This window comes from Amblyomma maculatum, chromosome 11 (genome assembly GCF_055883805.1).
Source record: "Amblyomma maculatum isolate TAMU_Amacu chromosome 11, ASM5588380v1, whole genome shotgun sequence".
Taxonomy (NCBI): Eukaryota; Metazoa; Arthropoda; class Arachnida; order Ixodida; family Ixodidae; genus Amblyomma; species Amblyomma maculatum.
This window is the reverse complement of record NC_139354.1, coordinates 97,850,394-97,876,259: the sequence shown is the minus strand read 5'-3', so window position 1 is coordinate 97,876,259 and position 25,866 is coordinate 97,850,394. Positions and strand designations below refer to the sequence as shown.

The window sequence follows — 25,866 nt, the reverse complement described above, 5'->3', positions numbered from 1 at the left end:
TACCTTTCTACTTTTCCTGTCTAGGTATCAATCATTATTTGCAGTTCATCTCCCGAGTTACTTAGCAAGGCAATATATATATATGAAGGAAAGAAGCCAACAGTCGGCGAGGCCAAGGAAAGCCTTAGGGATTGTAGTTTGCTTTTTTAATGTTGCTTCGGTAATAACATAAATTAGTAATGTAATCTGTTTAGGGGAAAGATAATTAAACACAGAGTAGAAGAAAAAACAACCTGCCGATGGTGGGAACCGAACCCACGACCTTCGAATATCAAATGCGGTGCTCTTCCAACTGAGCTACATCGGCCGCTGTCCCCCCTGCTACTTTCTTGGGTATTATTGTCGTCTGTATACGAACCTTGAGTGCGTTCACCAGCGCCACCCTCAACCATAGCGATGGACATGGAACGTCGTGTTACCGCCGGCGGCACGTAGAATGTGATCAAGAGCGAGGACGAAAGCTGTGCTAGAACCCTCGTACGCTACCTATGGCTTCAAGACTGCCAGACCCGGACCCCCGTAGGCTACAAGCAGATAAATGAAGGGCAAATGAGGGTACTCAATATAATACATCAAGGAAAGAAGCCAACAGTCGGCGAAGCCACCTCCGCCAACTCCGTCTGGCTTGTGTGGAGGGTGGTGAGATTGACACACGACCCCAGTCGGCACCTTTGACCACTGTCACTTTTCTGACTGTTTTCGATGACGTGAACCCTGTAGCTGTCGAAACGCCCAGTTGGTCGCTCCCAAGCAAGGGTGAAGTAGTCACTACCGACGGCTAGCAAATGCAGGACAGTCACTTCAGGGGGACCTGCAAAAAGTTTTCTAAGCCTATGAATTATCATTTTACAAATCGGGCATGTGAATAAATTGCGTACTATTGTGGCCCGGCAGAAACGATGACGACAGCCCTAGCACGCCTACCAGGCACGTCCCATTTTTTAAGAGGCCAACAACAGCGCGCAGATAGGTTTTTGTGGCTGGTCAACTGATAATTTGGTCAATAGATTAAGGAATGGAATATGCTGCTGACGTAATTGTAAAAAGTAATACTCTAGATGCCTTTCTTGAAAGCCTGAAAATAAACTTTGAACATAACGTACCTATATAAAAGTTGTCCGTCTGCATAATGAGTTTCCTCTTTTTTTGCTTTATTGTTTGACTTTCTGTTTTACGTAAACTGTATTTGCTTGCATTTTTGTATCGGACTTTTGTAGTTGTTGAAATCTGCTCCCTTTTTTGTGGATTTTGCTTGTTCTTCACTCCGGTAATAACCTGCATAGACTGACAGTAATAATAAATGAAATGAAATGAATAATGGCGTCGCGTTGTCCTGCTCCGGCCTGGCTGAGCTGGTCCTGCTAAATATATTTGGGGCGACATGACTGCACCTTGTGTCTGTAACTCATCCCCACAAGACATTTTCAGTGTCTCCTCGGACACTGAAAATGTGTCAATAAAAAAAACTGCATCACCTTCTTCCCACTCTTGCACTTAGGTCGAAGGCAGACTGGCGTACTATCATATGCAATATGAGCAGAAACAGACGAGAGCGGGGCGAATGGCCTCGAAATCTATTTGGAACGATCCGCTACGGTCGCTGTCGGAAACAAAGTGGGAAAGGCTCCGCGGTTCCGCTAGCTGTTGGTTCTCCCGACCTAATAGCGTTGCTGAGAAGCGACAGCTGATTACGGGGCACCGGATGCTACCGATGACAAGTTTAATTTGGAGCGCAGGTCATGGACCGTGCTCTCTGTAGCTCCGTGCCAGATACCGCCATTAACGTTTTCTTTCTTCCTTTTTAGGTGTGAATGTGTGCGTGTGGCAAGCGCAAGCGTACTGGGAAGAACATGTTCTATTCAACATTTTTTATATGGTCTTTGGTATGGGCAGTCATGCCTATCACGCAAATCATAAAATCTATGATGATCAAGAAAGAGCGTTCGTCACTACTGACACTGAAAGAATTACTTCGCATTTGTGGATAACATTTTTCAGCAGTTCACTGGAAATTACAAGGAATCAAGTAAAGTCACATAGAAAGAGCTACGTTGGCGCACATTGCTTTCCGTCTGTGAGATTAAGTGATATCTTTATCATAATGGACTGTGTTCTTGAGGCTTTCTTAGGAAAGAAATTGATAACATCCCACCCAATGTCTGTAAACAGCCCCCTGGAAAGGCGCAGCAGTTGTAAAATGCTCCTATCTTATTCCCTAATGGAATGAGACAATTTTTATGGTCTTCAAACTAAACTCAATGATATTAACTATCTCTCTTCTATGCTGAAGCAATGAATTTATCATGGATGACGGCACATATACCTGGTTTTAGTTCGAGGTATCGTACCAAGATGTATGAAGTCCTTTGGGGCATTTTTTTGAAAACACTGCTGAACTGAATTTAAGACGATCGTCTACTTCACAATAAAAATCAATATAATCACAGACCTTTAGTGAAATGAACTTTACTTGTGTTCTAATAGTAATGAAATAAACAAAGCTCGCCGATTATCTATAGGAGATTTCTACTACTCTCGGTACGTGCGCACAAAAATAGTAAAATCAAAATTTTATTGTATATTCAAAGTTCAAACCACTCTCAATAGTGAGGTCATGCAGTATATAATGCTATATATATCACGCACTCACAACGAACATTTTCTATTTTGTACCATCAGCCTGTACCAAATATAGGTAAATAATGTAGATTTAATTACGCATGGGAATCCAGCCTTTGTATCTTTTCCTTTCGGTACTTTAAAGCTAGAAGAGGTGCTGTGATAACTACCGCGTAAAACTTAAACAACAATATCAATTTATGGTAAAGTGAAAGGCGACACAAATCGCACACATACACACACACACAAGCGAAGAAAACCGGACAGAGTGCCTTCGCTTGTGTGAATGTGTGTGTGTGGTATTTGGTGCCTTTAAATTTCCTATAATAATCTACCAACTAGCCCAACAAGAGGCCAACCTAAATGTCAACACGTTTGCTACCTAAATACCCGTTGATATGCGAAAAGTAATGAAAGTAGAATACTTTCCTGACTATGATTACCACTCGTTGATGTCGAAAAAAAATGTTTGGTTTGAACCGATTAAAAGAAGCCCCTAACATAAAATTTTCACTCGGATGAGATGCTGCCTAGCCAATAACAGAAGGGCGCACGTTTTTGGTTCAAATTCCCACTAAAACCACTCCTGTTCAGAGCCCTGTGTTAGGAGCATGGAAATTTACGCGCTGCTATTCACGAAAATCGAAAGAAAGTAGCTTACAATTTATAGGCCAAGGCACTCCTAGGCCGTCGAACACTAAAATGGTTTCCATTGTAAAAAATAAAACAATAAAATGATGCTGGCACGGTGAAGACATTGAGTAACATTTTATTGCTGTCGTCACTGTACTAGAAAGTTCCGTGACAATATTCTGAGATTAATGTTTAAAGAAATGACGGGTGATTTACTATGACGAGGGTGATGACGGTTGCTCTGCGGGTGCGTTTGTTGCTTGCACAAGCTCTATAATCTTTCACTTGTGATTTCTGTGTGATTTCGGCAGTGATATTCAGCAGACCAGATGGCAATCGTAAATATCCCCTCACACGTGAAAGTTTCTCCCGTTTGCACGGCTAACTTCAGCTAAACAGCCAGAGGAAGCACAGTCGTTTTCAAAAATACACGGATCACCATTTGAATCCAGGGAAGGGCAGTAGGCGCGCAACTGCGCTGCTTTTAATTCGGGCACTTGATGCGCCAGTTCTTAGCTTGATACCGGTCGTCGTCCTTTTTCGGGTGATATTGTTGTTGTTATTGTTGTCCAAATAACTTATGGCACATACCAACAGAGGGGGATCGGCCAAGAATAGGGTAGCAAAGAAAATTTTTGAAGTATACTTGCATAAACAGAATTGATTTGAGGAGTAGATGAAAGGAAACAAAACGGGAAATACGAGAAATATAAAATGAAAAGTGGAAACACTCCCGGGAGATTGACACTGCATTTGTAGAACAAGTGATCTTTAAATATTTAGCAAGGCAAACGATTTGATTCCAGTAAAAAATTTTGCATGGCGATAAAAACAGACCTGTGACTGGGCCCAAGAATGGTGGCGCCAAATGATAACAATGTCGGGCTGCCTAAACTAAGGCTAAGCTGTTGCAATGGCCTTTCCATCAACTGTCTTCTCAACGTAGTGAAGTGGCGGCAAAACAATAAAGAGTGATCTAATTTTTCTTGTTCACCGCAAAATGCGCAGACGGGAGACAGTGCCAAACCAGACCTGTAAAGATAGAAATAAAGGTGGGATACGGCATCGCAGCCTTGTTAGAGAAATCTCAAGTTGCCGTGAATGACATAATTTTCTATTCCAAGAATAATGTACATGCAGGGAGTCATCAGATCTTAAAAGATGTCCATTTTTCATATTTAATAGAACGTTTCTTCCAAACCTGGCTGCGGTGACGTACGCTGTCGCCGGAAGGATAGATAATACATGGCCATTGAGGGACTCTTTTGCCACACTGTCGGCATATTCATTTAAAGTCACATTGTTGTGACCTGGTACCCATACCTTATGTACAATTTTGAAATGTCTAGGGATCAGGGAGAGAAAGGTTTTAACTATTGCAGAATCCATCGACAAAGAGAGGAATGAACACAAGGATAGAGAGTCGGAAATGTGGGGCTGCCATGAAAGATTATCATCATAAGTGACCCCTAAATAATTTAATGATTTAACCTTCGGTAATATTTGCTGCGGATACATTGCAGACTTACGGAATTTTTATATTGAATACGAGGACCGCGCTTTTGTTCACATTTAATGCTAGACGCAATCCACACAACCAATTCTCAATAGAGTTTAGGTACGTTTGCAAGCGGAGATAAAGGGATTGAATATCCGATGCAGTTGCAAAGAATGCAATGTCATCTACATATACGTAAGTGCGAACGTCATGATTAGCTGGTATTGAGCTGAGTAGTATGTTGAAAAGGACTGGTGAGAGGACTGCTCCTTGTGGCACTCCCCTGGCTTGCTGATATCTGCCATAAAGAACGCCATTTAATGCACAGTAAAACTCTCGGTTTTTGAGGAATTCAGATATCCAGGCTACTAAAAAATGTGGAAACTGCCGAGATTTATTTTTTCACAACATAATGTTTTGTTCAACGCTATCATAGGCTTTGGCTCCAGCGTTATTAAGCAGCGTGCATTTTTTGGCGCCGCGCTAAAAGAACTTGACTCTCGAGGTCAGCATGCGCATTCCAGATAGAACTCTTTTGACGGAAACCAATTTGACAAGGACTGAGGATAGTTTCTTTAAACATTAAGTCCGAAATACGTATAAGTATGACTCTTTAAATCAATTTTGCAATTTTTGATGTTATTGCAATTGGTATAACATTATCAATGGACAAGGCACCGCCTTTATTCTTAAGGAAAGGAATTATTTTGGCAAGTTTCGATTCTGGGTGTATCCAAGCATGTTTGATGTTATAATTTACTAGCTCTAATAACGCCTCAGGTGAATCGTCAAAAAGAATTTTTAACAGTTTTGAAGTTACGTTATCAGGACCGGGAGCAGCGGCTGATAATCTCAACTATAGGAGAAAGGTCAGAAACGGAAACTTGAGGATCATAATTAACTGTTTCCATTGGCATTACAGATATCGACCATGAAAGAAGTGTAAATGAGAAACGCTTTTCCAGTCCTTTGGGAATTGTTTCAATTGGGTCTGTTGCTTCATGGGGAGTCAAAATATTGGAATGTAGATTTTGTGATTGCGGAATCGTTTTCCGCGAGTGTAAAAAACCAAAAAGAGCAGTTCAGTTGCCAGATTTCGACAGAAAATCAAAATGCTTGACATCATACTCGTCCTTCGCTTTTGCAACTTTACGTTTAAATGTAGCTGCAATGAACTTATAATCATGCCAGTTTTTCGGACACTGGTTGTGCAGAAGCTTTTTCCATGCCGCCTTTCTTCGTCTTTAATCTCGGGAACAATCAGCATTCTACCAAACAGCTGAAGTATTCCCCTTTGATCTCAGTACCAAGATCTCAGACTTCCTACGGCAATCCTCAATCACCGAGCATAAGCGTTTTGATTTTTGTTTTTTATCCGTGGTAATCACTGACTCAAGATTAGAGCATAACGTTAACTGAAAATTAATATAGTTGATAAATGACTTAAACTGAGAAGTCGCCGGAGTTACCGGGCGATTAACATCAAACGCAATCGGCATGTGGTCACTAGAGGTGCCACAACCAACTGTCGACCAATTATTAACGAAACGACTGTGAGAAGTAAAAGGTAAATCTAACACCGATTGAGCGTGACAACTATCTGTCTTGTAGCCCCATGATTTATGATGCGAATTAAAATCACCTGCCTGAAGATCTGAGTTTCGACAATTAACTAATTGCAGATCTAGAGGTTTTGTACCTTGTGCACCGCTAGGGAAATAAGCATTCACTAAGGAAAATGAAGAGTGTCCTGGGATTTAAAAGCCTAGGGCCAATAACTCACAATCTATAGAAGATAACTGGAAAGAAATCTTAGCCCTGTGACAGAATTTTGTACAGACAAATATAATTAAACCTAATCCGTTTCATTGGCGACCTTGTCGGAATGAATGATAATTTTGTAAATAGAAATGCTTTTCGGGTGTTAGTCAAGTTTCTTGCAACATAATTATATGTAGATAATATTCAGAAGAAGTGTAGACTAAATCTGTTGAAGCTGTTAGAATTGAACGACAATTCCACTGGATAACTTTTAGTTGCCCTATGATTGCGAAATCTGGGCAGCCGCAGAAAGGCCCACACCGTTTTAGAATTCTTACATCTGATTCCACCATCTCTGCGTCATAATGTTTACATCCTCATCTGGAGGAGTAGTCCTGTGAGGCGAAGCAACAATAGTGCTTTTAAGAAGTAGAGAGCTTTCAGAGGGCATGTTTGCTATGAAAGGGGCTGTTCCTGATTGCAGGGTTTGCGTTAGCTGAACTTCCAGAACGTTTGAAAAACGCTCTGTGGCAGTAGCAACTATTAGGTCGACCATTTTAGTTATTGAGGCTTCTACTGCATGAAGATGTAGAATCGGCAATGCGAAAAGTAAAGACGCAGTATACTGTACTAATGGGCGATTTCAATGCCAAGGTAGGGAAAAAACAGGCAGGAGACAAGGCAGTAGGTGACTATCGCATTGGTTCAGGGGGGAGTTACTAGTTCAGTGTGCAGAGCGCAATAACTTACGAATCATGAATACCTTCTTCAGCAAACGGAAGAACCGGAAATGGACATGGAAAAGTCCTAACGGAGAGACTAAAAATGAAATCGACTTCATAATGTGTTCAACCCCCGCCATTATGCAAGGTGTAGAGGTAATCGGGAAAGTGCGATACAGTGACAACAGGATGGTGAGGTCCCGAATTAGCCTAAATCTGAAGAAGGAACGCAACAGATTAGTAAGAAAGAAGCCCATCAACGAATTAGCGGTGAGGGGGAGGGCAGAAGAGTTCAGGATCTCGCTACAGAATAGGTTTTCAGCTCTAAATGAGGATGGCGACATTACCCTAGAGGCAAGGAACAATAATTTCAGAGATATCATTACTGAGTGCGCGGTAGAAGTAGGCGGTAGGATAGTTAGAGAGGATACCGGTAAGCTGTCTAAAGAGACGAAAGATTTGATTAAGAAACGCCACAGTATGAAAGCTTTCAATCCAACAGACCAGATCGAATTGGCCGAGATATCAAAGCTAATCAGTAAGCGCAAGGTGGCCGATATTAGGAAGTATAACATGGAGAAAATTCAGCATGCTGTAAAGAACGGGGGAAGCCTTAAAGCGGTACAGAAGAAATTGGGCATAGGCAAAAACCAGATGTATACGATAAGGGAGAAGGCGGGCAACGTCATCACTAATATGGAAAAGATAGTCAAAGTAGCCGAGGAGTTCTATACAGATCTCTACTGTAGCCAAAGTAGTCAGGACCGTAATGAGATTGGCGGTAAGGATAAACAGCCAGACGTTCCACCAGTGACGAAGGGCGCGGTCAAGAAAGCACTAGAAACTATGAAAAGGGGGAAATCAGCTGGAGAGGATCAGATAACTACAGATTTGCTGAAGGACGGGGGGGATATCGTGCTAGAAAACCTGGCCACCCTGTATACGCAGTGCCTGGTGTCATCGACGGTACCGGAACCATGGAAGAATGCAAACATTATCCTCATTCACAAGAAAGGGGACTCTAAGGACCTTAAAAATTACAGACCAATCAGCTTACTGTCTGTTACGTATAAGTGATTTACTGAGGTAATCGCTAATAGAATCAGGACAACCTTAGACTGCAATCAAGGAAAGGATCAAGCAGGGTTTCGGAAACGGTACTCTACACTCGATCATATCCATACCATCAATCACGTGATAGAAAAATGCTCGGAATATAACCAGCCCTTATACATAGCATTCATTGATTACGAAAAAGCATTTGACTGAGTTGAAACCTCGGCGGTGATGCAGGCATTGCAAAATCAGGGGGTAGACGAGCCATACGTGAAAGTGCTGGAAGATATATATAGCGGCTGCACAGCAACCATAGCTCTGCATAAAGAAAGTAACAAAATTCCCATAAAGAAAGGTGTTAGGCAAGGAGACACAATCTCCCCAGTACTATTCACAGCTTGTTTAGAGGAAGTATTCAGAGACTTGGAATGGGAGCAGTTAGGGATAAGGGTAGATGGAGAATACCTCAGTAATCTGCGATTTGCTGATGACATTGCCTTGCTAAGCAACTCGGGGGATGAACTGCAAATAATGATTGATGATCTAGACAGGAAAAGTAGAAAGGTAGGCTTGAAAATCAATATGCAGAAGACTAAGGTAATATTCAACAGCCTCGGGAAGAAACAGCAGTTTACATTAGGTAGCGAAATACTGGAAGCAGTAGGCGAATATGTCTACTAAGGACAGGTAGTAACCGCAGATCCGGACCACGAAAAGGAAATAACAAGAAGAGTACGATTGGGATGGAGCGCAGTTGGCAAGCACTCGCATATTATGACTAGCAGCTTACCAGTATCGCTCAAGAGGAAAGTATACAACAGTTGCATCTTGCCTGTACTCACCTATGGGGCTGCAACGTGGAGGCTAACCAAGAGAGTTCTACTTAAGTTGAGGACAACCCAGACGGCTATGGAACGAAAAATGGTAGGGGTAACATTAAGAGATAGAAAGCGTGCAGAGTGGAACATTCTGCATACATTAACATTCTGCATACATTATGCCAGAAGATTTGGACAACCCTGCAGTGGCCACAGGATTGGAGGAGGTCAGTTTACATCCCCAAGCCAAAGAAAGGCAGTGCCAAGGATCGTTCCAACTACCGCACGATCGCGCTTATTTCGCATGCTAGCAAGGTGATGTTGAAAATCCTCCAAGGTAGGCTGCAGCAGTATGTGGATCGGGAGCTTCCGGACGTGCAAGCTGGGTTTCGCAAGGGCAGAGGAACTAGAGACCAAGTTGCCAACCTTCGCTGGATCATGGAAAAAGCAAGAGAGTTCCAGAAACCCATCTACTTCTGCTTTATTGATTATGCGAAAGCGTTTGACTGCGTAGATCACAGCAGATTGTGGCAAGCTCTCCAAGAGATGGGAGTTCCAATTCACCTCGTCTCTCTCCTCAGGAACCTATATGAAGGGCAAGAGGCCACAGTCAGAACTGGGCATGGTCTTACTGATTGGTTTCCGATTGAGAAAGGAGTGAGGCAAGGCTGCATACTGTCGCCCTGCCTATTTAACCTATATGCAGAGTGCATCATGAGGAAGGCCGGTCTGGACGAGTCTTCAGCTGGAGTGAAGACTGCTGTAAAACGTATCAACAACCTTAGATATGCGGATGATACCACTTTAATTGCAGAAAGTGAAGCGGAACTCAAGAAACTTCTGATGCGCGTACAAGAAGAGAGTGAGAAGTTTGGGCTTAAACTGAACATTAAAAAGACAAAGATCATGGCGTCTTGCCCTATCAAGTCCTGGAGCATCAAGGGACAAGAAGTGGAAGCTGTGACAGATTTTCTCTTCTTGGGCTCCAAGATTACCTCGGAAGGAGGCTGCAGCCATGAACTTAGGAGACGCCTGCTTCTGGGAAAGAGAGCAATGGTTAGCCTTGACCGCCTAGTAAAGAGCAGAGACATTAGTCTGCCAACCAAGATCCGTATAACTCGTGCTATGGTCTTTCGAGTTGTGATGTATGGATGCGAGAGTTGGACTGTGAAAAAGGCTGACCGCCGAAGAATTGACGCGTTTGAATTGTGGTGCTGGCGAAGACTCTTGAGAGTTCCCTGGACTGCCAGGAGATCAAATCAGTCAATATTGTCGACCATAAACCCTGACTGCTCATTGGAGGGCCAAATTCTAAAGTTAAAGCTCAGCTACTTTGGTCATCTGATGAGAAGAGAGGAGTCGCTGGAGAAAGATGTGATGTTGGGAAAGGTTGAGGGTTGCCGGAGAATGGTAGGCAGCGAACGCGATGGTTAGATGGCATCCTCGAGGCACTGCAGATGAAGTTATGTGATGTTAGGAAGATAGTGAGAGACCGGAAAGCGTGGCGTGACATGGTCAATAGGGTCATGAAGAGTCGGACACGACTGAACGACTGAACTGAACTATAAACAGCGCACCAGGAAACGCGGTCAGGAAGAGGAACAAGCGCTGAACATACAACTAAAGGTTTATTCGGGAGCATGTCAGAATTATTACGAAACAACTGCAACAAAACGAACACAACAAAGATAAGATGTGGACTCCCCGGCATCTATAATTACGGGTTACCTTCGCACATCTAGGAAAGGCAACTCTTTTTCAGATAGCAGAATCGATGGTGTGCTGACACATTAGCTATTGCCTCCGCCTCGATAATCTCCTTTGTCGTTTTGCGCACATGTTTTGTTAGAATTATGTAATTGAAAACGTTGGGTTTGCAGATCAGACGCCTGGGCTGCACACCAACACCGCACAAACCGCGGTCCAATGTTGGCAAAAAGTGGAACGAGCATTGGCATAACGCTGAATTTTAAGATATTACTACATGATCATATTGCCACCTAGCGTTGCCAGGTGGCGCATGACTGAGGTGTGAAAGAAGGACGAAGTTTAAAGGACGACGAAGTATCGCTGGCGCGTTTGAGTCTGTGCTGCTTGTTGCCGTTGTGCCTGGGTTACCGCTGCTATCATTGGTATCCTTAGTAACCATGTACGTGACATTCTGGTAGAGCTGCTGGGTAAAACTATCGCTCATGCAAGAGTCTCCATCTGCAAGACGTCGCTCAAGCCCTGTACCATTAGACACCCCAGTGCATCGCCCCAGTCGACGGCTCCGGGGACAGTCTCCAGAGCTTCAGCCATTAGCAGCCCCCATGACATCCAGTGCTTCTGCTCAGCACGTAACGGGCGTCGCACCGGCCTGTAACTACACCTTGCAGGCCCCTCGGGTACCGAAGTCTTTCCATGGGGACCTCTTTGAGATTGTGGAGGACTGGTTCCTTCAGTTTGAACGTGTCGCTGCTTTTAACCAGTGGGACGATGTTGCCAAACTAAGGAACGTCTACTTCAGCCTTGGGGACGGCGCCCGTATCTGGTTCGAGAACCGAGAGCAAGTGTTAACATCGTGGCGGCTTACTGCTCGAGGCTTACACTAGCGCTGATTGTCGCGAGCAGGCAGAACGTGCCATTCACTCTCGCATCCAAATGCCGAATCAGAGTGTCCAAGCGTACGACGAGGACATGACGCGCTCTTCAGGCGAGCCGAACCCGCCATGTCCGAGCACAAAAAGGTCAGGCAGTTGATGCGGGGTTTGAAAGAGCAGTTGTTCGCAGACCTTGTGCGCAACCCATCGTCCACTATAAACGGATTTCATGTGGAGGCCACCACAATGAAAATGATGCTACAACAACGTGCCACGGCTTATGACCGACCTTTTTATACAGGCACAATCGCGGAATCATTTGCATCTTCCGAGCGGCATCCAGATCATTGCGCGAACTGGTTCGCAGCGTCGTGCGTGAACAACTGAGCAGGTTCTGGAGCCCTCTGCAACAATCGCATGCTTCCGTATCTGCTATAGTGTGGGAGGAGGTGCGACAGGCGCTCAAAAGCCCTCTTTCGCCTTTAGTTACGAGCCCCACATTGCTGTCGGGGACCGACAACCGTCCCACATATGCATAAGTTCTACAGAGTCAGGCTCCCCCTTCACCGCCGCCCATACTCGCGCCACCTACAGTTCCGCTGCCCTCGATGCAGCCTGTGCAGAACCTCGGCAATCGTACGCTGCCCCGACGCAAGGCCGACATTTGGCGCACGCCTGACCGCCGTACGCTTTGCTTTTCACTGCGGTGAACCAGGACATCTCTACCGGGATTGTCCGCATCGACGCCTCGGTCTTCACGGCTTCCGCATCGACTCGCCTCCTCCCCGGTTTGGTCAACAACCCCGAGTTATTGAGGAGTACCTTGTGGAGCAGCATTCATCTTGTTTGCAGCCTCAGTCCCGCTCCACTCATCAAGGCGCTCCTCGATGTTCACCCACGGTTCCTCGCAAGAGGACCAAGGCCGCTCATCTAGCCCTTATCGTGAAAACTGAAAAAAGCGACCTTCAGGGGCGGGGCCGCTGGTAGTCGCTGCGTTGAAGACTTCCCGTCGGCGCCGCTTCGATCCGACGGCGAGCTGCTGGTACCGTCACCTAGGGAAGCAAAAAGCGTTTCTCTAGACATCCCGGTTATTTTAGACGGTCGCACTACGGTCAATGCATTAGTGGACACCGGTGACGATTATTCAATTTTGAGCGGTCGCATGGCGACTGTTTTGACGAAGGTGCCCACTGCTTGGCCAGGTGTGTACCTTCGAACCGCCGGCGGTCATATAGTTACTCCAAAGGGGATGTGCATAGCTCGCTTCAGATTAACGGACGTACGTTCGTTGTTAGTTGCGTTGTTTAAGTGACTGCTCCCGCGATCTTATCCTCGGCATTGACTTTTTCCGGGAGTACAGAGCAGTTATCGACCTGCGAAATAGACTCGTCACATTTTCGATGAGACAATCTGCCGAACAAGATAGTAGCAGTCCTTGCAATGCCGCACTTCGGGTTTCCGGCGACAGCGTATCGCTGCCGCCGCGAAGCAGTGCTCGACCTGTGACGATTTCCGTACCGGTGATGCTGTAGCGGAGGCGAACCATTCACGCATGCTTGCTAAACGCATTTGCGCTGCTTGAAGTTTGTTGTCGCTTCACAATGGCCGGGCTGCACTCCTTCTCACATATTTTTCTAATGAGCACCGGCACTTGTTTCCGGGAACTACTATCGCTTTCGCTGACCATGTTGCGCACGATCCGGTCGGTTTTGCATCCACGGCAGTAAAAACTAACGAGCCATCTCTTGACAACATCGACATTAACTTCCACTCGTCAGAGAAACGGTGGGCCTTAGAGCAACTGCTGCTGGACTTCAAGCACTGTTTTGCTTCTTTCTCTAAGGTTCGTCAAACGCCCATCACACAACATCGCATCATTACTTATGAAGACGGTCGCCCTATACGACAGCAGCCTTATCGTGTTTCTGCCAAAGAACGGGAAATGATCCATACGCAAGTTCAGGAGATGCAAGATGATGGTGTTGGGCAGCCTACGCCAAGTCCATGGTCTTCACCAGTAGACCTTGTCAAGAAGAAGGACGGCACTCTCCGATTTTGCGTCGACTATCGAAAATTGAATATGACAAAGAAAGATGTATACCCTTTGCCGCCCATCGATGACTCACTGTACAGATTGCGACGTGCTAAGTATTTTTCATCTATTCATTTGAAAAGTGGCTATTGGAAAATCGAAGTAGACAAAGAGACCGAGAAAAAACCACATTTGTCACTCCAGATGGCCTATATGAATTCAAAGTACTCCCATTTGGATTGTGCTCTGACCCAGCTACATTCCAAAGGATGACGGACATCGTCCTCACTGGCCTCAAGTGGCAGACATGTCTTGTGTACTTGGACAACGTAGTTGTTTTATCCGAAACATTTGATCAACACCCCGAACGCCTTCGAGCTGTCATGGAAGCCCTCCGTTCTGCTGATCTCACGCTAAAGCCACAGAAATGCCACTTCGGGTATACAGAACTCAAGTTCCTCGGCCATTGTTGTAAGCGCTGATGGGGTGCGCCCGGATCCCGATAAGACTGCTGCCGTAGCACGGTTTCCCGTTCCAGCTAATAAGAGGACTGCTCAGCGCTTCCTCGGCCTGTGCGCGTATTATCGGCGGTTCATTGCGGACTTTTCTCGGATCGCGGAACCTCTGACGCGCCTCACAATAGACACCTCCTCTGTGTGGAACTCTGAGCAGCAGATGACCTTCTCTTTGCTTCGGGAGCGCCTTCAAACATCCCCTGTTCTAGCGCACTTCGATGAAGCGGCTGACAGTGAGGTGCACACTGACGCCAGTAGTATCAGTCTTGGCGCGGTCTTTGTTCAGCATCAAAACGGGTTTGAGCGAGTAATAGCCTATGCTAGCCGCACTTTCTCTCGTGCCTCATAAAAGGAATGCCTTGGTCGTGTGGGCCACTATGAATTTTCGCCCCTATCCTTACGGCCGACCATTTAAAGTCGTCACAGACCATCATTGTTTGTGCTGGCTGGCAAATATGCGAGACCCTTCTGAACGACATGCACGCTGGAGATTACGGCATTAGGAGTTTAACATAACTATTGTTTATAAGTCCGGCCGCAAAGAGGAAGACGCCGACATGCTGTCACGAGCACCCGTTGACACTGGCGATACTGCAGCCGATGACGATAGCGGTTTCCTAGGAGCCTCAACGCATCTCAGCTCAGGGATTGACAAAGCGCTGATCCAGACATCCTTCCACTCATCGATTATCTGGAAGGCCGTGAGACGACCCTGCCTCGACACCTATCTCGGCACCTTAGTTCCTTCTGCATGCGGCAAGGCGACTTGTATAAAAGAAACTGCAAGGGCCAAGAAAGACAGAACTTACCTTCTGGTAGTGCCATGCAAGCTTCCTGAGGATCATCTCCTTACTTGCCACGATGAACCGACCTCTGGTCATTTGGGTTGCTCACGGACGCTTGCTCGAGTGCGCAACATGTATTACTGGCCAGGACTCTACACAGCTGTGAAACGCTATGTACGAAGCTTTCGCGAACGCCAGCGCCGTAAAACACCGCCCCAAAAGCCTGCCGGATTTCTCAAGCCCGTTAAAGCACCCCGAATTCTGTTCGACCAATTTGGCATGGATTTCCTTGGTCCTTTCCCTTTGCCGCAGGCGGGAAACCGATGGATTGTAGTCGCTACTGACAACCTGACTCGATACGCTGAGACAAAGGCAATCCCTCATGCCACAGCTTCCGAAGTAGCAGAGTTTTTCATGCACAACATAGTCTTGCGGCATGGCGCCCCTTCATACGTCATTGCTGAGAGAGGAACAGCTTTCACTTCGCAGCTCATCGACCGCATATTTGAGCTGAGTTGCACGACCCATAGCAAGACCACAGCGTACCATCCACAAAGCGATGGTCTTACAGAAAGATTGAATAAGGCGATTGCGGACATGTCAATGTACGTCGGTGTGCAGCACAAGACCTGGGACGAGGTGCTGCCGTACGTCACATTTGCGTATAATACAGCCTTACAAGAGACAACGCCCTTCACACCATTTCGACTTGTTTACGAACGCGAAGCTCAGAGCATGCTCGATTCCATGCCTCGTGCCCAGATGACGACCAGCTTTCCTCAGATGCCCAGCAATATGCCATCCGCGCTGAGGAAGCCCGCCAGCTCGCCCGTGTGCGCATCGGGCGGCAGCAGACCACTGATGCGCACTGTTACAAACTCCGGCACCGCCAGGTTGACTACAAACCTGGAGACCAAGTCTGGGTATGGACACCAGTTCGCCGTCCACGCTTGTCAGAGAAACTCCTTTCCCGCTACTTCGGGCCGTACAAAGTGTTGCGTCGTGTGAGTGGGCTCAGTTATGAAGCTATCCCAGACGTTGCCACACAACCAAAACGTCGAAAGCCCAGCTCGGACATTGTCCACATTGTGCGACTGAGGCCGTACTACCACCGATAGCGCATGACTACCCGCTGTGACCACTCTCTTGCTTTTCACACCGTTTTTACCGGCAGTCCTCACTTTTTTCTTTTTTTTTCGGAAGGGGGGTAATGCCACCTAGCGTTGCCATGTGGCGCATGACTGAGGTGTGAAAGGAGGATGCAGTTGAAAGGACGACGAAGTGTCGCTTGCGCGTTTGCGTCTGTGCTGCTTGTCGCCATTGTGCCTGGGTTACCCTTGCTATCACTGGTATCCTTAGTCGCCGTTTACGTGACAATATATTGGGACCGTGTATATGCCAACATTGAACCAGTATTTGCATGTGCAACGTGATTTATTGGAATGCAACATGGACTCATTGGCATACATTTCATTGATACTGCCACTGTTAAGCCACCTTTAGTTATTTCACCTTGCCCCTACTGTCGCCATTTGCTTTGAATAATTGTCAGTCTGACAACTGTGATTTTTTGGCACAGATATTTCCCAATGCCACCTTGCATATTATCAACCTAAGGACCCGCGAAAACAATGCAAATGAATGAGACAAACAAAACATTTTTTAAAAACAATTTATTGAGAACTCATATGAATCTGAATTCCACGAGGTGACACAAAGACGCGAGGGCTAAAATGTAGTGCAAGTAGAAGAGGCATGGGGTGCAGGGTCGAGATGGAAGGGGCTAGTTACGTTGAACTGGTGTCAGGTTCAGGGCGCTATATCAGCACATGGCCAGGTAGTGCAGGGAGAGGTGGTAGTCTGCATTGCGCATTTGGTCCTGACGCAAGAGGCTGGACATGGGTAGCAGTGTTGAGGCATTATAGCCTTTTCGTGCGAAAGGTGTTGCAGGAATAGAAGGCTGCGCGAGAGGTGCATTCCAGGCAAGGTCCACCAACGATGGAAAGGGCAGTGGACTGTGTTGAGCCTGGTGGTTTGCAGTGAAAGGTCGATGGAGGAAGAGACGAGGTTTAGGAGCTGGGTGAAGCGTAGGTAGTAGGCTGGACACCGCGAAGGAAGCACAACCATTCAAGAATAGTGTTGAGGAGAGTGCCCCGGCGGTATTACAATAACATCTGCACATAAAAGCAGCTAATATCACAATAAGATCTAGACTCAGCTTCTCAACAACTATCCAAACACATATTTGAAGTCTGGGTGCTGTATATGTTTGAGTACAAAATATATATTGAATGCCTATAGGCTCACATTCTTTTTTAGTGCTTTCTACCATAGGTCTCTGGTCTTGCAAGGTCATGCAGCATCTTATGACGTAGACATTACAAAAATTCCTGCCATTTTTTTGCCATTCACTTGGAGGTGTCGACTTTATGTGCAGCAGTTATTTTCCTGAACATATGGGCAAAACTCGCGAAATGAATTTTTCAAAACATCGCAAAAAGTAATAAAACCAAATATAAATTGTTTTTTTTTGTCGTGTTTTAGGGAAAATAGCAGGAAATGACGAATTATTCAGTCATAATAAAAAAATCTGCTGCAGACGTCCACTCGTTCTTTACTGTGGCTGTTCTAACCTTTATCTCATGTACTTTACCTGCTACTGTTGTACTTCAGCCAGAATGCCTTTCCTTTGGGATGCTTTTTAATTTCCATTTTGTGCAGATAGCTTGCTGCGAAAATGCTGGCGGAAGTTTCAAAAGTGTATTTTATTCAGTGTTACTCTTCAGCTATTCACAGAAAAGGCTGACAATGTCGGAAGTCTGCGGTCATGTGGGTGTGCTTTAGCTTAAGGTTTTCACAGTCATAACAGCTTCTGCAGCACTGGAGAAATTGTGTTGTGAAAGGTTTCATGTAACCTGGCGAAAAGGGACACCCTCTATCCACTCAATAAACCCAGTAGCCTTTTTGATGATGTAAAACGTGGGTTTTGGCATCTTGCATTCGTTTTTTACAGGCAAAGGTTGACTGTCTCAGTTAAACCTTGGAGATAAATTATGGATAGGAATCTGACTTCTGTTTCCGTATGAGCCCTGTCCAAGATTCTGCAGGACACTTTTGAAACTGCTTAGCTTCAAAAACGTTTAATTGGGACGATCGATCAATTCGCCCTATGACCATGAATTCATGTGGCAGAATCTGAGCATTGTGTAAAGCACCTATTACTGCAGCTTCATCTGTGTGCAATCAAAACTGTACTGCATTGCTTCCGAGAGAAAGAGAGAGAGAATAGAATAGAAAGGCAGGGAGGTTAACTAGGCGATGCCCAGTATGCTACCATACCGTTGTGGAGGCGAACAAAGGGAGATTATCACAAAATACTGGGTATTCTTCTCAGGTCGGGTGCAACGCAAGCATCATAGCAAGCAGGGCCAACTTCGATGTAGCAGGTTCATATTTATGATTTCGCTGGCAAGGTAAAACTAAGGGCTTATTTAACGCATATTGTTTTTAATACGGTTTTTTCTCTTAACTGTTGGCATAATGATTTCATATGCCTATACCATTAGGTGTTCGGTATCAAGGTTGCGTTCCACCGCAATAAGTCACCAAATGATCGCTTGAATCTATCTGGGACTTTTGGTAAACTCAAATACCAAATCACGTGGCTCTACTCAGGACCAATCAGACGTGCAGCAGCTAGGTGTCAGACATGACCCTAGATTCGGTATGAAGGTAATTAGGTTTCATGAGCTTGCCTGAGGCCTACCTACCCTTCCAGTTGTAGGTGTTATGCATGAGCATTGAAATACAGCAAAAATTATAAACTGCGCCACCACATTGAGCATTAAATTTCCTGCATACCGATCGTGGTAACAGGTCGGTCGGGGCGATATGCGCCCTCTTTGAATGCGCTTATAGAGCATGTCGTTGTGGCTGAAGGACGAAGAAAAAAAATTATCCATGATTACGTTCCTTCCAGATGCGAAATTTGAGCGCAGCTCATCATCTGTTTCAGCTTTTCGATAGACTGAGGCAAATATTTCGAGCAAGACACGTATGTACAAGTACAGACAACGTTTGTTTTTAATTTTTCACACGTATTCCTTCAAGAAATACTCCACTAACGGTTCTTGGCTGTCATGAAAGAAGCTCTGTGGTCGGAGAAATGAAGAGAGCAATTGAGTTATCGGGAAGTGGCACAAAGCAGCGCTTGGACCCATAGGAACGTTGGGCTATTCTATTTTCTCCTCTGTCCGCACGAGGAAGCGGAGGTGGCTCAGCTACAGAGCCAGTAGCAGGCCCGTGCATTTTCTTTACTGTCTTCCTACAGCCACAACAACAACAACAACGTTGAGCGACGAACAGATAATGAATTGTAAGATGCATAACTCCTTTCTAGACGAGCATGAGATAAGCCTGAATATGGGCTAATAAACAGAAGCAGAGAAGGACACTCCTGCGTCCATCACTGAGGTACCTCCTACACAGAATGAAATTTCACCGCCTGATTTGTCGCGTGCATCACAATTGGCACGAACTAAATATAACTCACCCATTAATACGATACCTCACGGACAGTGAAATAAATTAGCAACACTTTCGAACAAACTGGCGAACTGAGTGAAAGTATCCAATCATAAACATTAATTAGCCATAACAGCCTTGTAAAAGGCAGAACATTGCAGCCAAACAGGCCCTCAGTGGCGTTATTTTATGGCAGGCCCGAACGAAAGAGAGCATTTTACAGAAACAGAAAACAAACCGACAAGCGTAGAACATGGTTGATAATGACATTAAAATCTGCCTGAGTAGACGGCAGCGCCCCCAAGGTATCCATATCACTCTCCATGCTTGTCTCCTTGATGGCGGAAACAAATGGATGCCTCCGATGAAGTACTCTGCAAGGATGCATCTGCATCTGGCGATACAGAACGCCCCTAATATTGAGCGTTTTGAAATAATATCTGCAAAGTGGCTGCTGTGTTAACCGCACACATTGCTTCCTATAGTAAGAAGTCCATATACGGTGAAGCCACCCCCTAAATTCTTCCTGAGTAGATTGTGCTGGGTACACTGTGCTAAGTACACTCTCCTGAGAACACTGCGCTGGGTACAGTCCAGACACGTACCCACTAGGAAAATAAAATAATGAGTGAAACGTTTCTATAAGACAGGTTTTCGAACGGGTATACAATGAGATGCAGCAAACCACTTTCTAATCAGTTCGGTATGAAACAGTGAACCAAGTGTGAAGAACTAGAAAAGGTGTCATAGTTTGGTTCAGAGCTTACGGCTCTTTGTTCCGTCATTGACTCCCTCGCCCCAATTTCCGCTTCTAACTCCAGCAATGGTATATATTTACGCATAATCGATAGTGCTCGAGACTTTACAAAACACCCGTTATGTCACCTACGAGAAATTCGTAGGGCAAATCCGTAAGATATATGATTTCGCCAACAATAAATGGGAAAACATTATTTATCAGTGGTTACCTAGACCTTTTTTCATCCAATGATACTGTGGAAGAGGTTGTGCGGAAAGCCCATCATGAAGGTGTTTTTGTCTCCATCCGCATTTAGAGAACAGGCACAGAGAGTACATTGCGAACACTGGCGATGTAAATCACGCCTGTCTCCCGGAAGTATGGCCACCTTTCGAAACAACGTCTCCTAAACTAGAACCCCGACATAACATCCGGGTTCTACCCGGGATAGCAATATGTGTCGAGTGTGGCTTAGTATAATTACCTCACAAACCATTTTTTTTTTGTTGCCGCGAAGGCCGATAACCCTGCGTGCGACATCTGTGGTAGCGAGGAAAAGATTTCACAAGTTCCTCGTAGGTGCAAAGCATGAACGCCGAAAACCGATCTCTAATCCCACGCACTAGGCAATCTAGCCTCACGTTCGCCGACGAAGGAAGAGATCCCCGACAGTGACAACGGCGGTTGTCTGCGGCGAAGAACAGCTGGGCACTGCTTCGTTTCCTAAGAGCGTCAAGCCTGCACGCTAAGCTATGACGTAATAGCGCGTGTTTCACTTAGTGACTGGCTTTGCTCTTTTACTCCTCTTTGCTTCATATTCTTTAGAACACTTCGTCCATTTTCATCATTGCCACCTTTCCTCCTCCTGAGGACCAAATGGCTCATTTTATAGTACTGCAAATATACCAGTTCATCATTATTCACTCGCACAAACAAGCACCTTAGTGAAAGTGTCTTTTTTGTGTGTTTCAGCTAACTCAATATAAAGCTAAGATATTTGAAATATGTTTCAAGTGATTGCAAAGCCGAGAACGTGTACACTGCATTTCAGGCAAAAGAAACGTAGAAATATACTGCAACAAAACTCAACACATCTGTTTGCTCCGGGCCGATGAAATGGCTTCGTGCTTATGCCTAGAAGCTATGGGAGCGAACGACTACATGGTGTTCTAGATTACCTAGTATTCTAAAAGCTACACATCAAGTACGCATTTTATTATGTACCTGATTGTGCAACTTCCTATATAGTTACAACGGCCCCGAAAACCGTTTTCTGTAGTTGTTAAAGCGAAAGGAAGGCTAATGAAACGTTATAATTGTAAAACTGCTTTCCGCATTCAATCACTAATATATTTGAGTACGTTTACAATTCTTAATCCGTCTACCCAGGCCTCGATGTAGTAAATTGATGTGAAGGTGTTTTTTGGCGCTCAAGATACTGTATAAAGCTAAATAAGGCAAGACGCCCTGCCAAATACAAAGCTTTTGCCATGGACAGTCACAATACCTCGTGCAGGCTGAGTAAAAGGTTACGCACAGAGATTCTTCACAAATAATTGCATGTAGTTGGAAAGTCTTTATAGAGCCCATACAACCCAGAGCATGCACGCAAACAATAAACGTTCTCATGACCCAAGCTACATATCACAGGGTCCTCATTATTTGATGAAAAAAACAGTCTGTAGGTTATCAGTATTGAACACACATATTATGTGTTCTGTTTTGCGCTATGCGTGTATCTAAAAAACGTGGCGTTCATTTGTGGTTCCTGCCAAAGCGTCGTAGGGGGTGCAAATGATGTCAAAAGGGCTGTACGTTTGGCCTATTTGTTATGTACACTTGTTATTCCGTTGCTACTCAATCCATGCACATGGCTCAAAAAGACAATGTTGTCTTGATCGCACGTCCAATGAGATCGAATTTGCTGATTTCCATAGATGCACAAACCGTTTTTATTACAGCATCTTCAGGATTGACTTTGTACACTCAAATAAAGTTGTGCGCAGGGCTCTTTTTATATTTGCAAGAAAGGAGAGAATTGACATAGTGAGAAATGAAACACGTCTACCATCTTTCTTTTCAAATATTTTCTTTCGTGGTTTATGTGTTAATTTCGAGTCGATATCTGCGATTTACAATGTACGCATCACTGTTACTGTCTAGCTCGACTATCGAGCCCATCAATCATTGGCTTGTGAAGAAAGTTTGCGGCCTGGGAGCCGGTGATGAAATCAAAGTGTCGGAAGTTCTTCTGAGGCATTTTTTGCTGGTAGACAAGATTCGAACCCAGCCTCTTCATGAGATCAGCAGCGTCTTCAGAGCTGGCTACTGAATCTCCCTCAGACCAGAATAATTGCACAGGAACAGCGACGCGTTCCAGAGCGTACGAAGGCGGTGTGACCTGAAAGTATAAAATTTTATTGCGTTTCGATAATTATAGAAATACATAGCAGTAATCCATAGCACAACATAGTAATTATTTCCAGTGAGAATTATCTTGCATGCACTTTACACACTGTGCTTACGCAAGGTCGACTGAAAGGATAAGAAATGAACCGTTCTCCATTTCATCATCAGAACGTAGGTACAAGTGGTCGACTCCGTGTTGGGCAAAAGCATTGCAGGCCTAGCAAGAGCCAAGGTCATCGGTACCGCATTTCATCCTCAAGTGAAGGAGCAGCCTGAGACGGCTGTTATGCATATGAGGTTAACACTGGATTGAGCCAGATGCTGTGATGACGTTTTAAATATCTAATACATTTTAGCGTGGGCAATGAGCGTACCGCGCTTTCCCCCCAAAACCACCGACTTGGCATTCAAAAATCTGGTGTGACATTTACCTAATAAGGGTATGTGCCTAACAATCAGCGCTGCCGATAAATTGTACACTACGCCTTCCTTTCACTAAAACCTAACTCAAAGGGTAAAATATAGCGGATACAAAAAGTGGTGTTACAACTATTACCGTGGCTACTCGATCTTTCGTTCGTATCTATGGTTTAAGCAATGCTTGAACTCCCCTTTTTCCAGCCATTCTTAGTTCTCCAGAACCCAAGGCAGATGACTAATCTGGGTCAGCCTGCTGTCACCTACGCACAAGTTTTGCAGAGACCATTGCTGCTTAACAAACCCTAAAAGCCATTGCTGTATAAAATTCATGACAGTCGTCACAGCCGCAGCCTTTACAGGCTTACAGTCGCCTGGGTCTAACTCAATGACGTTGAATTCAGATGAAAGTTAAAGCAAGCAAACTTCATGTATATAATTGCAGACGACTAAAGGAAAAGAGTGACGCCGCAAGTGTCATATTTCCCTGCTTTACTCGCGACCACGCCAGCGGCGCAGCTATGGCTAATGACAGCAGTGGCTCTACATAGATGCTGCTGTCCTGCGCCTCAGGGGACGCTATACGAGCTCAGTAATCTACGAAATACGTACATTCAGGAACTCACTTTCCGTGCCCCAAAGGTTAAACACGCAGAAGAGGTTGCCGTATTATTAGCCGCTGCAGAATCAGATTCCAGGGTAATCATCACCGACTCCTTGGATGCCGGCCGGAATGTAAACCGAGTATGCATCTCGTGACGTACTGGCACAATTAGGTGTGAGTAGCAAAATCGAACCGGGACGTTTGTCATAATGTGAACGATAGCACTAGCGGGATTAGACAAAAGCAATACACCAGACGCCTCAGCTCGCGCGACCAACCATCGAGAATCGCCTTAACAATCGCCACTTGGAGTGTTAGAACTTATCCCGGATATAACTTACAAATACACTGTTGAATTATATCAATTCCAGAATAGCTTTTCTCATCTCCCTGCGTAAGTGGTAACCACAACCGATGAGAGTTAGATTAGTCATTTTACATCAACGCAGTAGTATTGATGCCCAGCAGTGCTGAAATATTTCAATCCGGCTTTGTTAAACGCAGAGAGCCTGCGTTGCCGGTGCGCGTTATCGGACGTATACAACATGGTTTTGCCAGGCCTCTATATCTCCGCTAACCCCAATTCCCTAACCTACCCAAGAGATCTAGGAGGCTACCCTGCTCAGTTTCAATATCATACAAGCTAACTATCTGCCGTGGATAGAGCCCGAGCTGCCGCGGAAGCAGCAGGTGTTCCGGAGTAGGGACGACTGCTTGAATGTTTCAGGGTGTGGCCCTTAAAGCAAGCCCCACTCTCTATGCAAATAGAATTGAATTAATACTTTACACCACTACCCCCGAATTTCAGCGCAATCATCGGATCTGCGCCGTAAGGCAAGAGGCGAAAGTTGTGTTTAGAAAACGTTTTATCACGTATTAGACATTAACATGAGCGCCGACAAATGACCAAAACAGAAAACGTGCATGTTCAAGAACAAAGGAAAGAGCACTTAACATATATCCTAAGAAGCAGACACATCGTAAATCAGTTTTTACTTAGAAAATTTGGCTGTTGGTGCTGATGATATATACACGTTTAATAGCATTGTACAAGATAGGGCAGACCGCGTAGAATAATTTCCCAAATAAAGAGAGATAGAAACGTATAGCGCAATCGCATGCACAGTTGTATTGTACCTATGTGTTGCGATGTGTACAGCTTTGAGTTGATATTGATATTTACATTATATTACAGGTACCAATGTGGGTCAAAACCCCCCGGACGCGTGCATCCGACAGGTGTGTTTCCACATGTGTTTTGCGACCTATAAAGCTGTGAGTTGACATAGATATTTACATTATATTACAGGTACCAATGTGGGTTAAAAACGACCCGCAACTGTCCATCCGACCCGGAAACAAAAAGGCACGATCATTAGCAAAGGAACTCCAGCTGCCTAAGGTAGAAAAGTTCCTCAGGAGAAAACTTACGTTCTCCTTTCGTTGACGCATCAGGACAGGGAAAAGCGCACATTGGCGCCGGCTCGATGCCATAGCCACGCAGAAATTGCGCCATATTGCCAAAGTGCCAGCTACAATCAGCAATCGGGCAAAGCCACCGTGAGGACATCTACCATTTATCACCCTATTTCTATTAACTTTTGTTTTAGCTTCAAAATGTGCGCGATACGGCGCTTTTCCTTTCATCTAAACCAGTTTATGTTCATATATATGTTCTGATTGATTTATAGGAAGGGAAAAGCGCGGTAACTGTCTCACTTGTTTTCTGTGGGCACCTAAACAGCGCCGTAAAGGAAGGGAGGAAGGTGGGAGTGAAAGTAGAAAGAGAGAAAGAGTAGACGTAGTCTCATATATACGTTCATAGTAGATCAATACTACTTATCTCAACACCGAAAACATGTTCGAATCCTCTGAGTTCAGTTTTTCAGACTTGTTTTCAATTCAAAGCATTCAAATAAATTACATCTTTCCTGGGGTGTGTTCCTGTTTAGGTTCAATATGTAATGTTTTTAGTTCTAAAAAGCCGTAAACCCGCCAAGAACAGACTGTAATGGTTTTGTTAGCTTTAACTTGGTGAATGAAAGCCAGCGAACAGAAAGAAATTGAGGGACACCATAGTTGGGACAATGAATTTACGCATTTTAAAGCTTGCCATTCCCGTCGCGAGGTTTAAAGGTCTATTCACACTTGC

General features: G+C 45.0%; 1 protein-coding gene and 1 non-coding gene across 2 annotated transcripts in view; both read right to left on the bottom strand.

Annotated features, from left to right (window-relative positions):
• Nucleotides 1-234: 234 nt before the first annotated feature.
• Nucleotides 235-307, bottom strand: TRNAS-UGA (transfer RNA serine (anticodon UGA)). The gene has a single exon. It is a non-coding gene; the product is annotated as a tRNA-Ser (tRNA).
• A 21,948-nt stretch (nucleotides 308-22,255) lies between these two features.
• The window catches only part of LOC146174469 (lipase member N-like), a 41,404-nt gene continuing 37,793 nt past the window's right edge, over nucleotides 22,256-25,866 (bottom strand). The window contains exon 9 of the mRNA XM_084585402.1: nucleotides 22,256-22,685. Within this exon, the coding sequence (XP_084441528.1) occupies nucleotides 22,437-22,685 (249 nt within the window). The 3' untranslated portion in view covers nucleotides 22,256-22,436. The remainder of the gene's footprint in view (nucleotides 22,686-25,866) is intronic.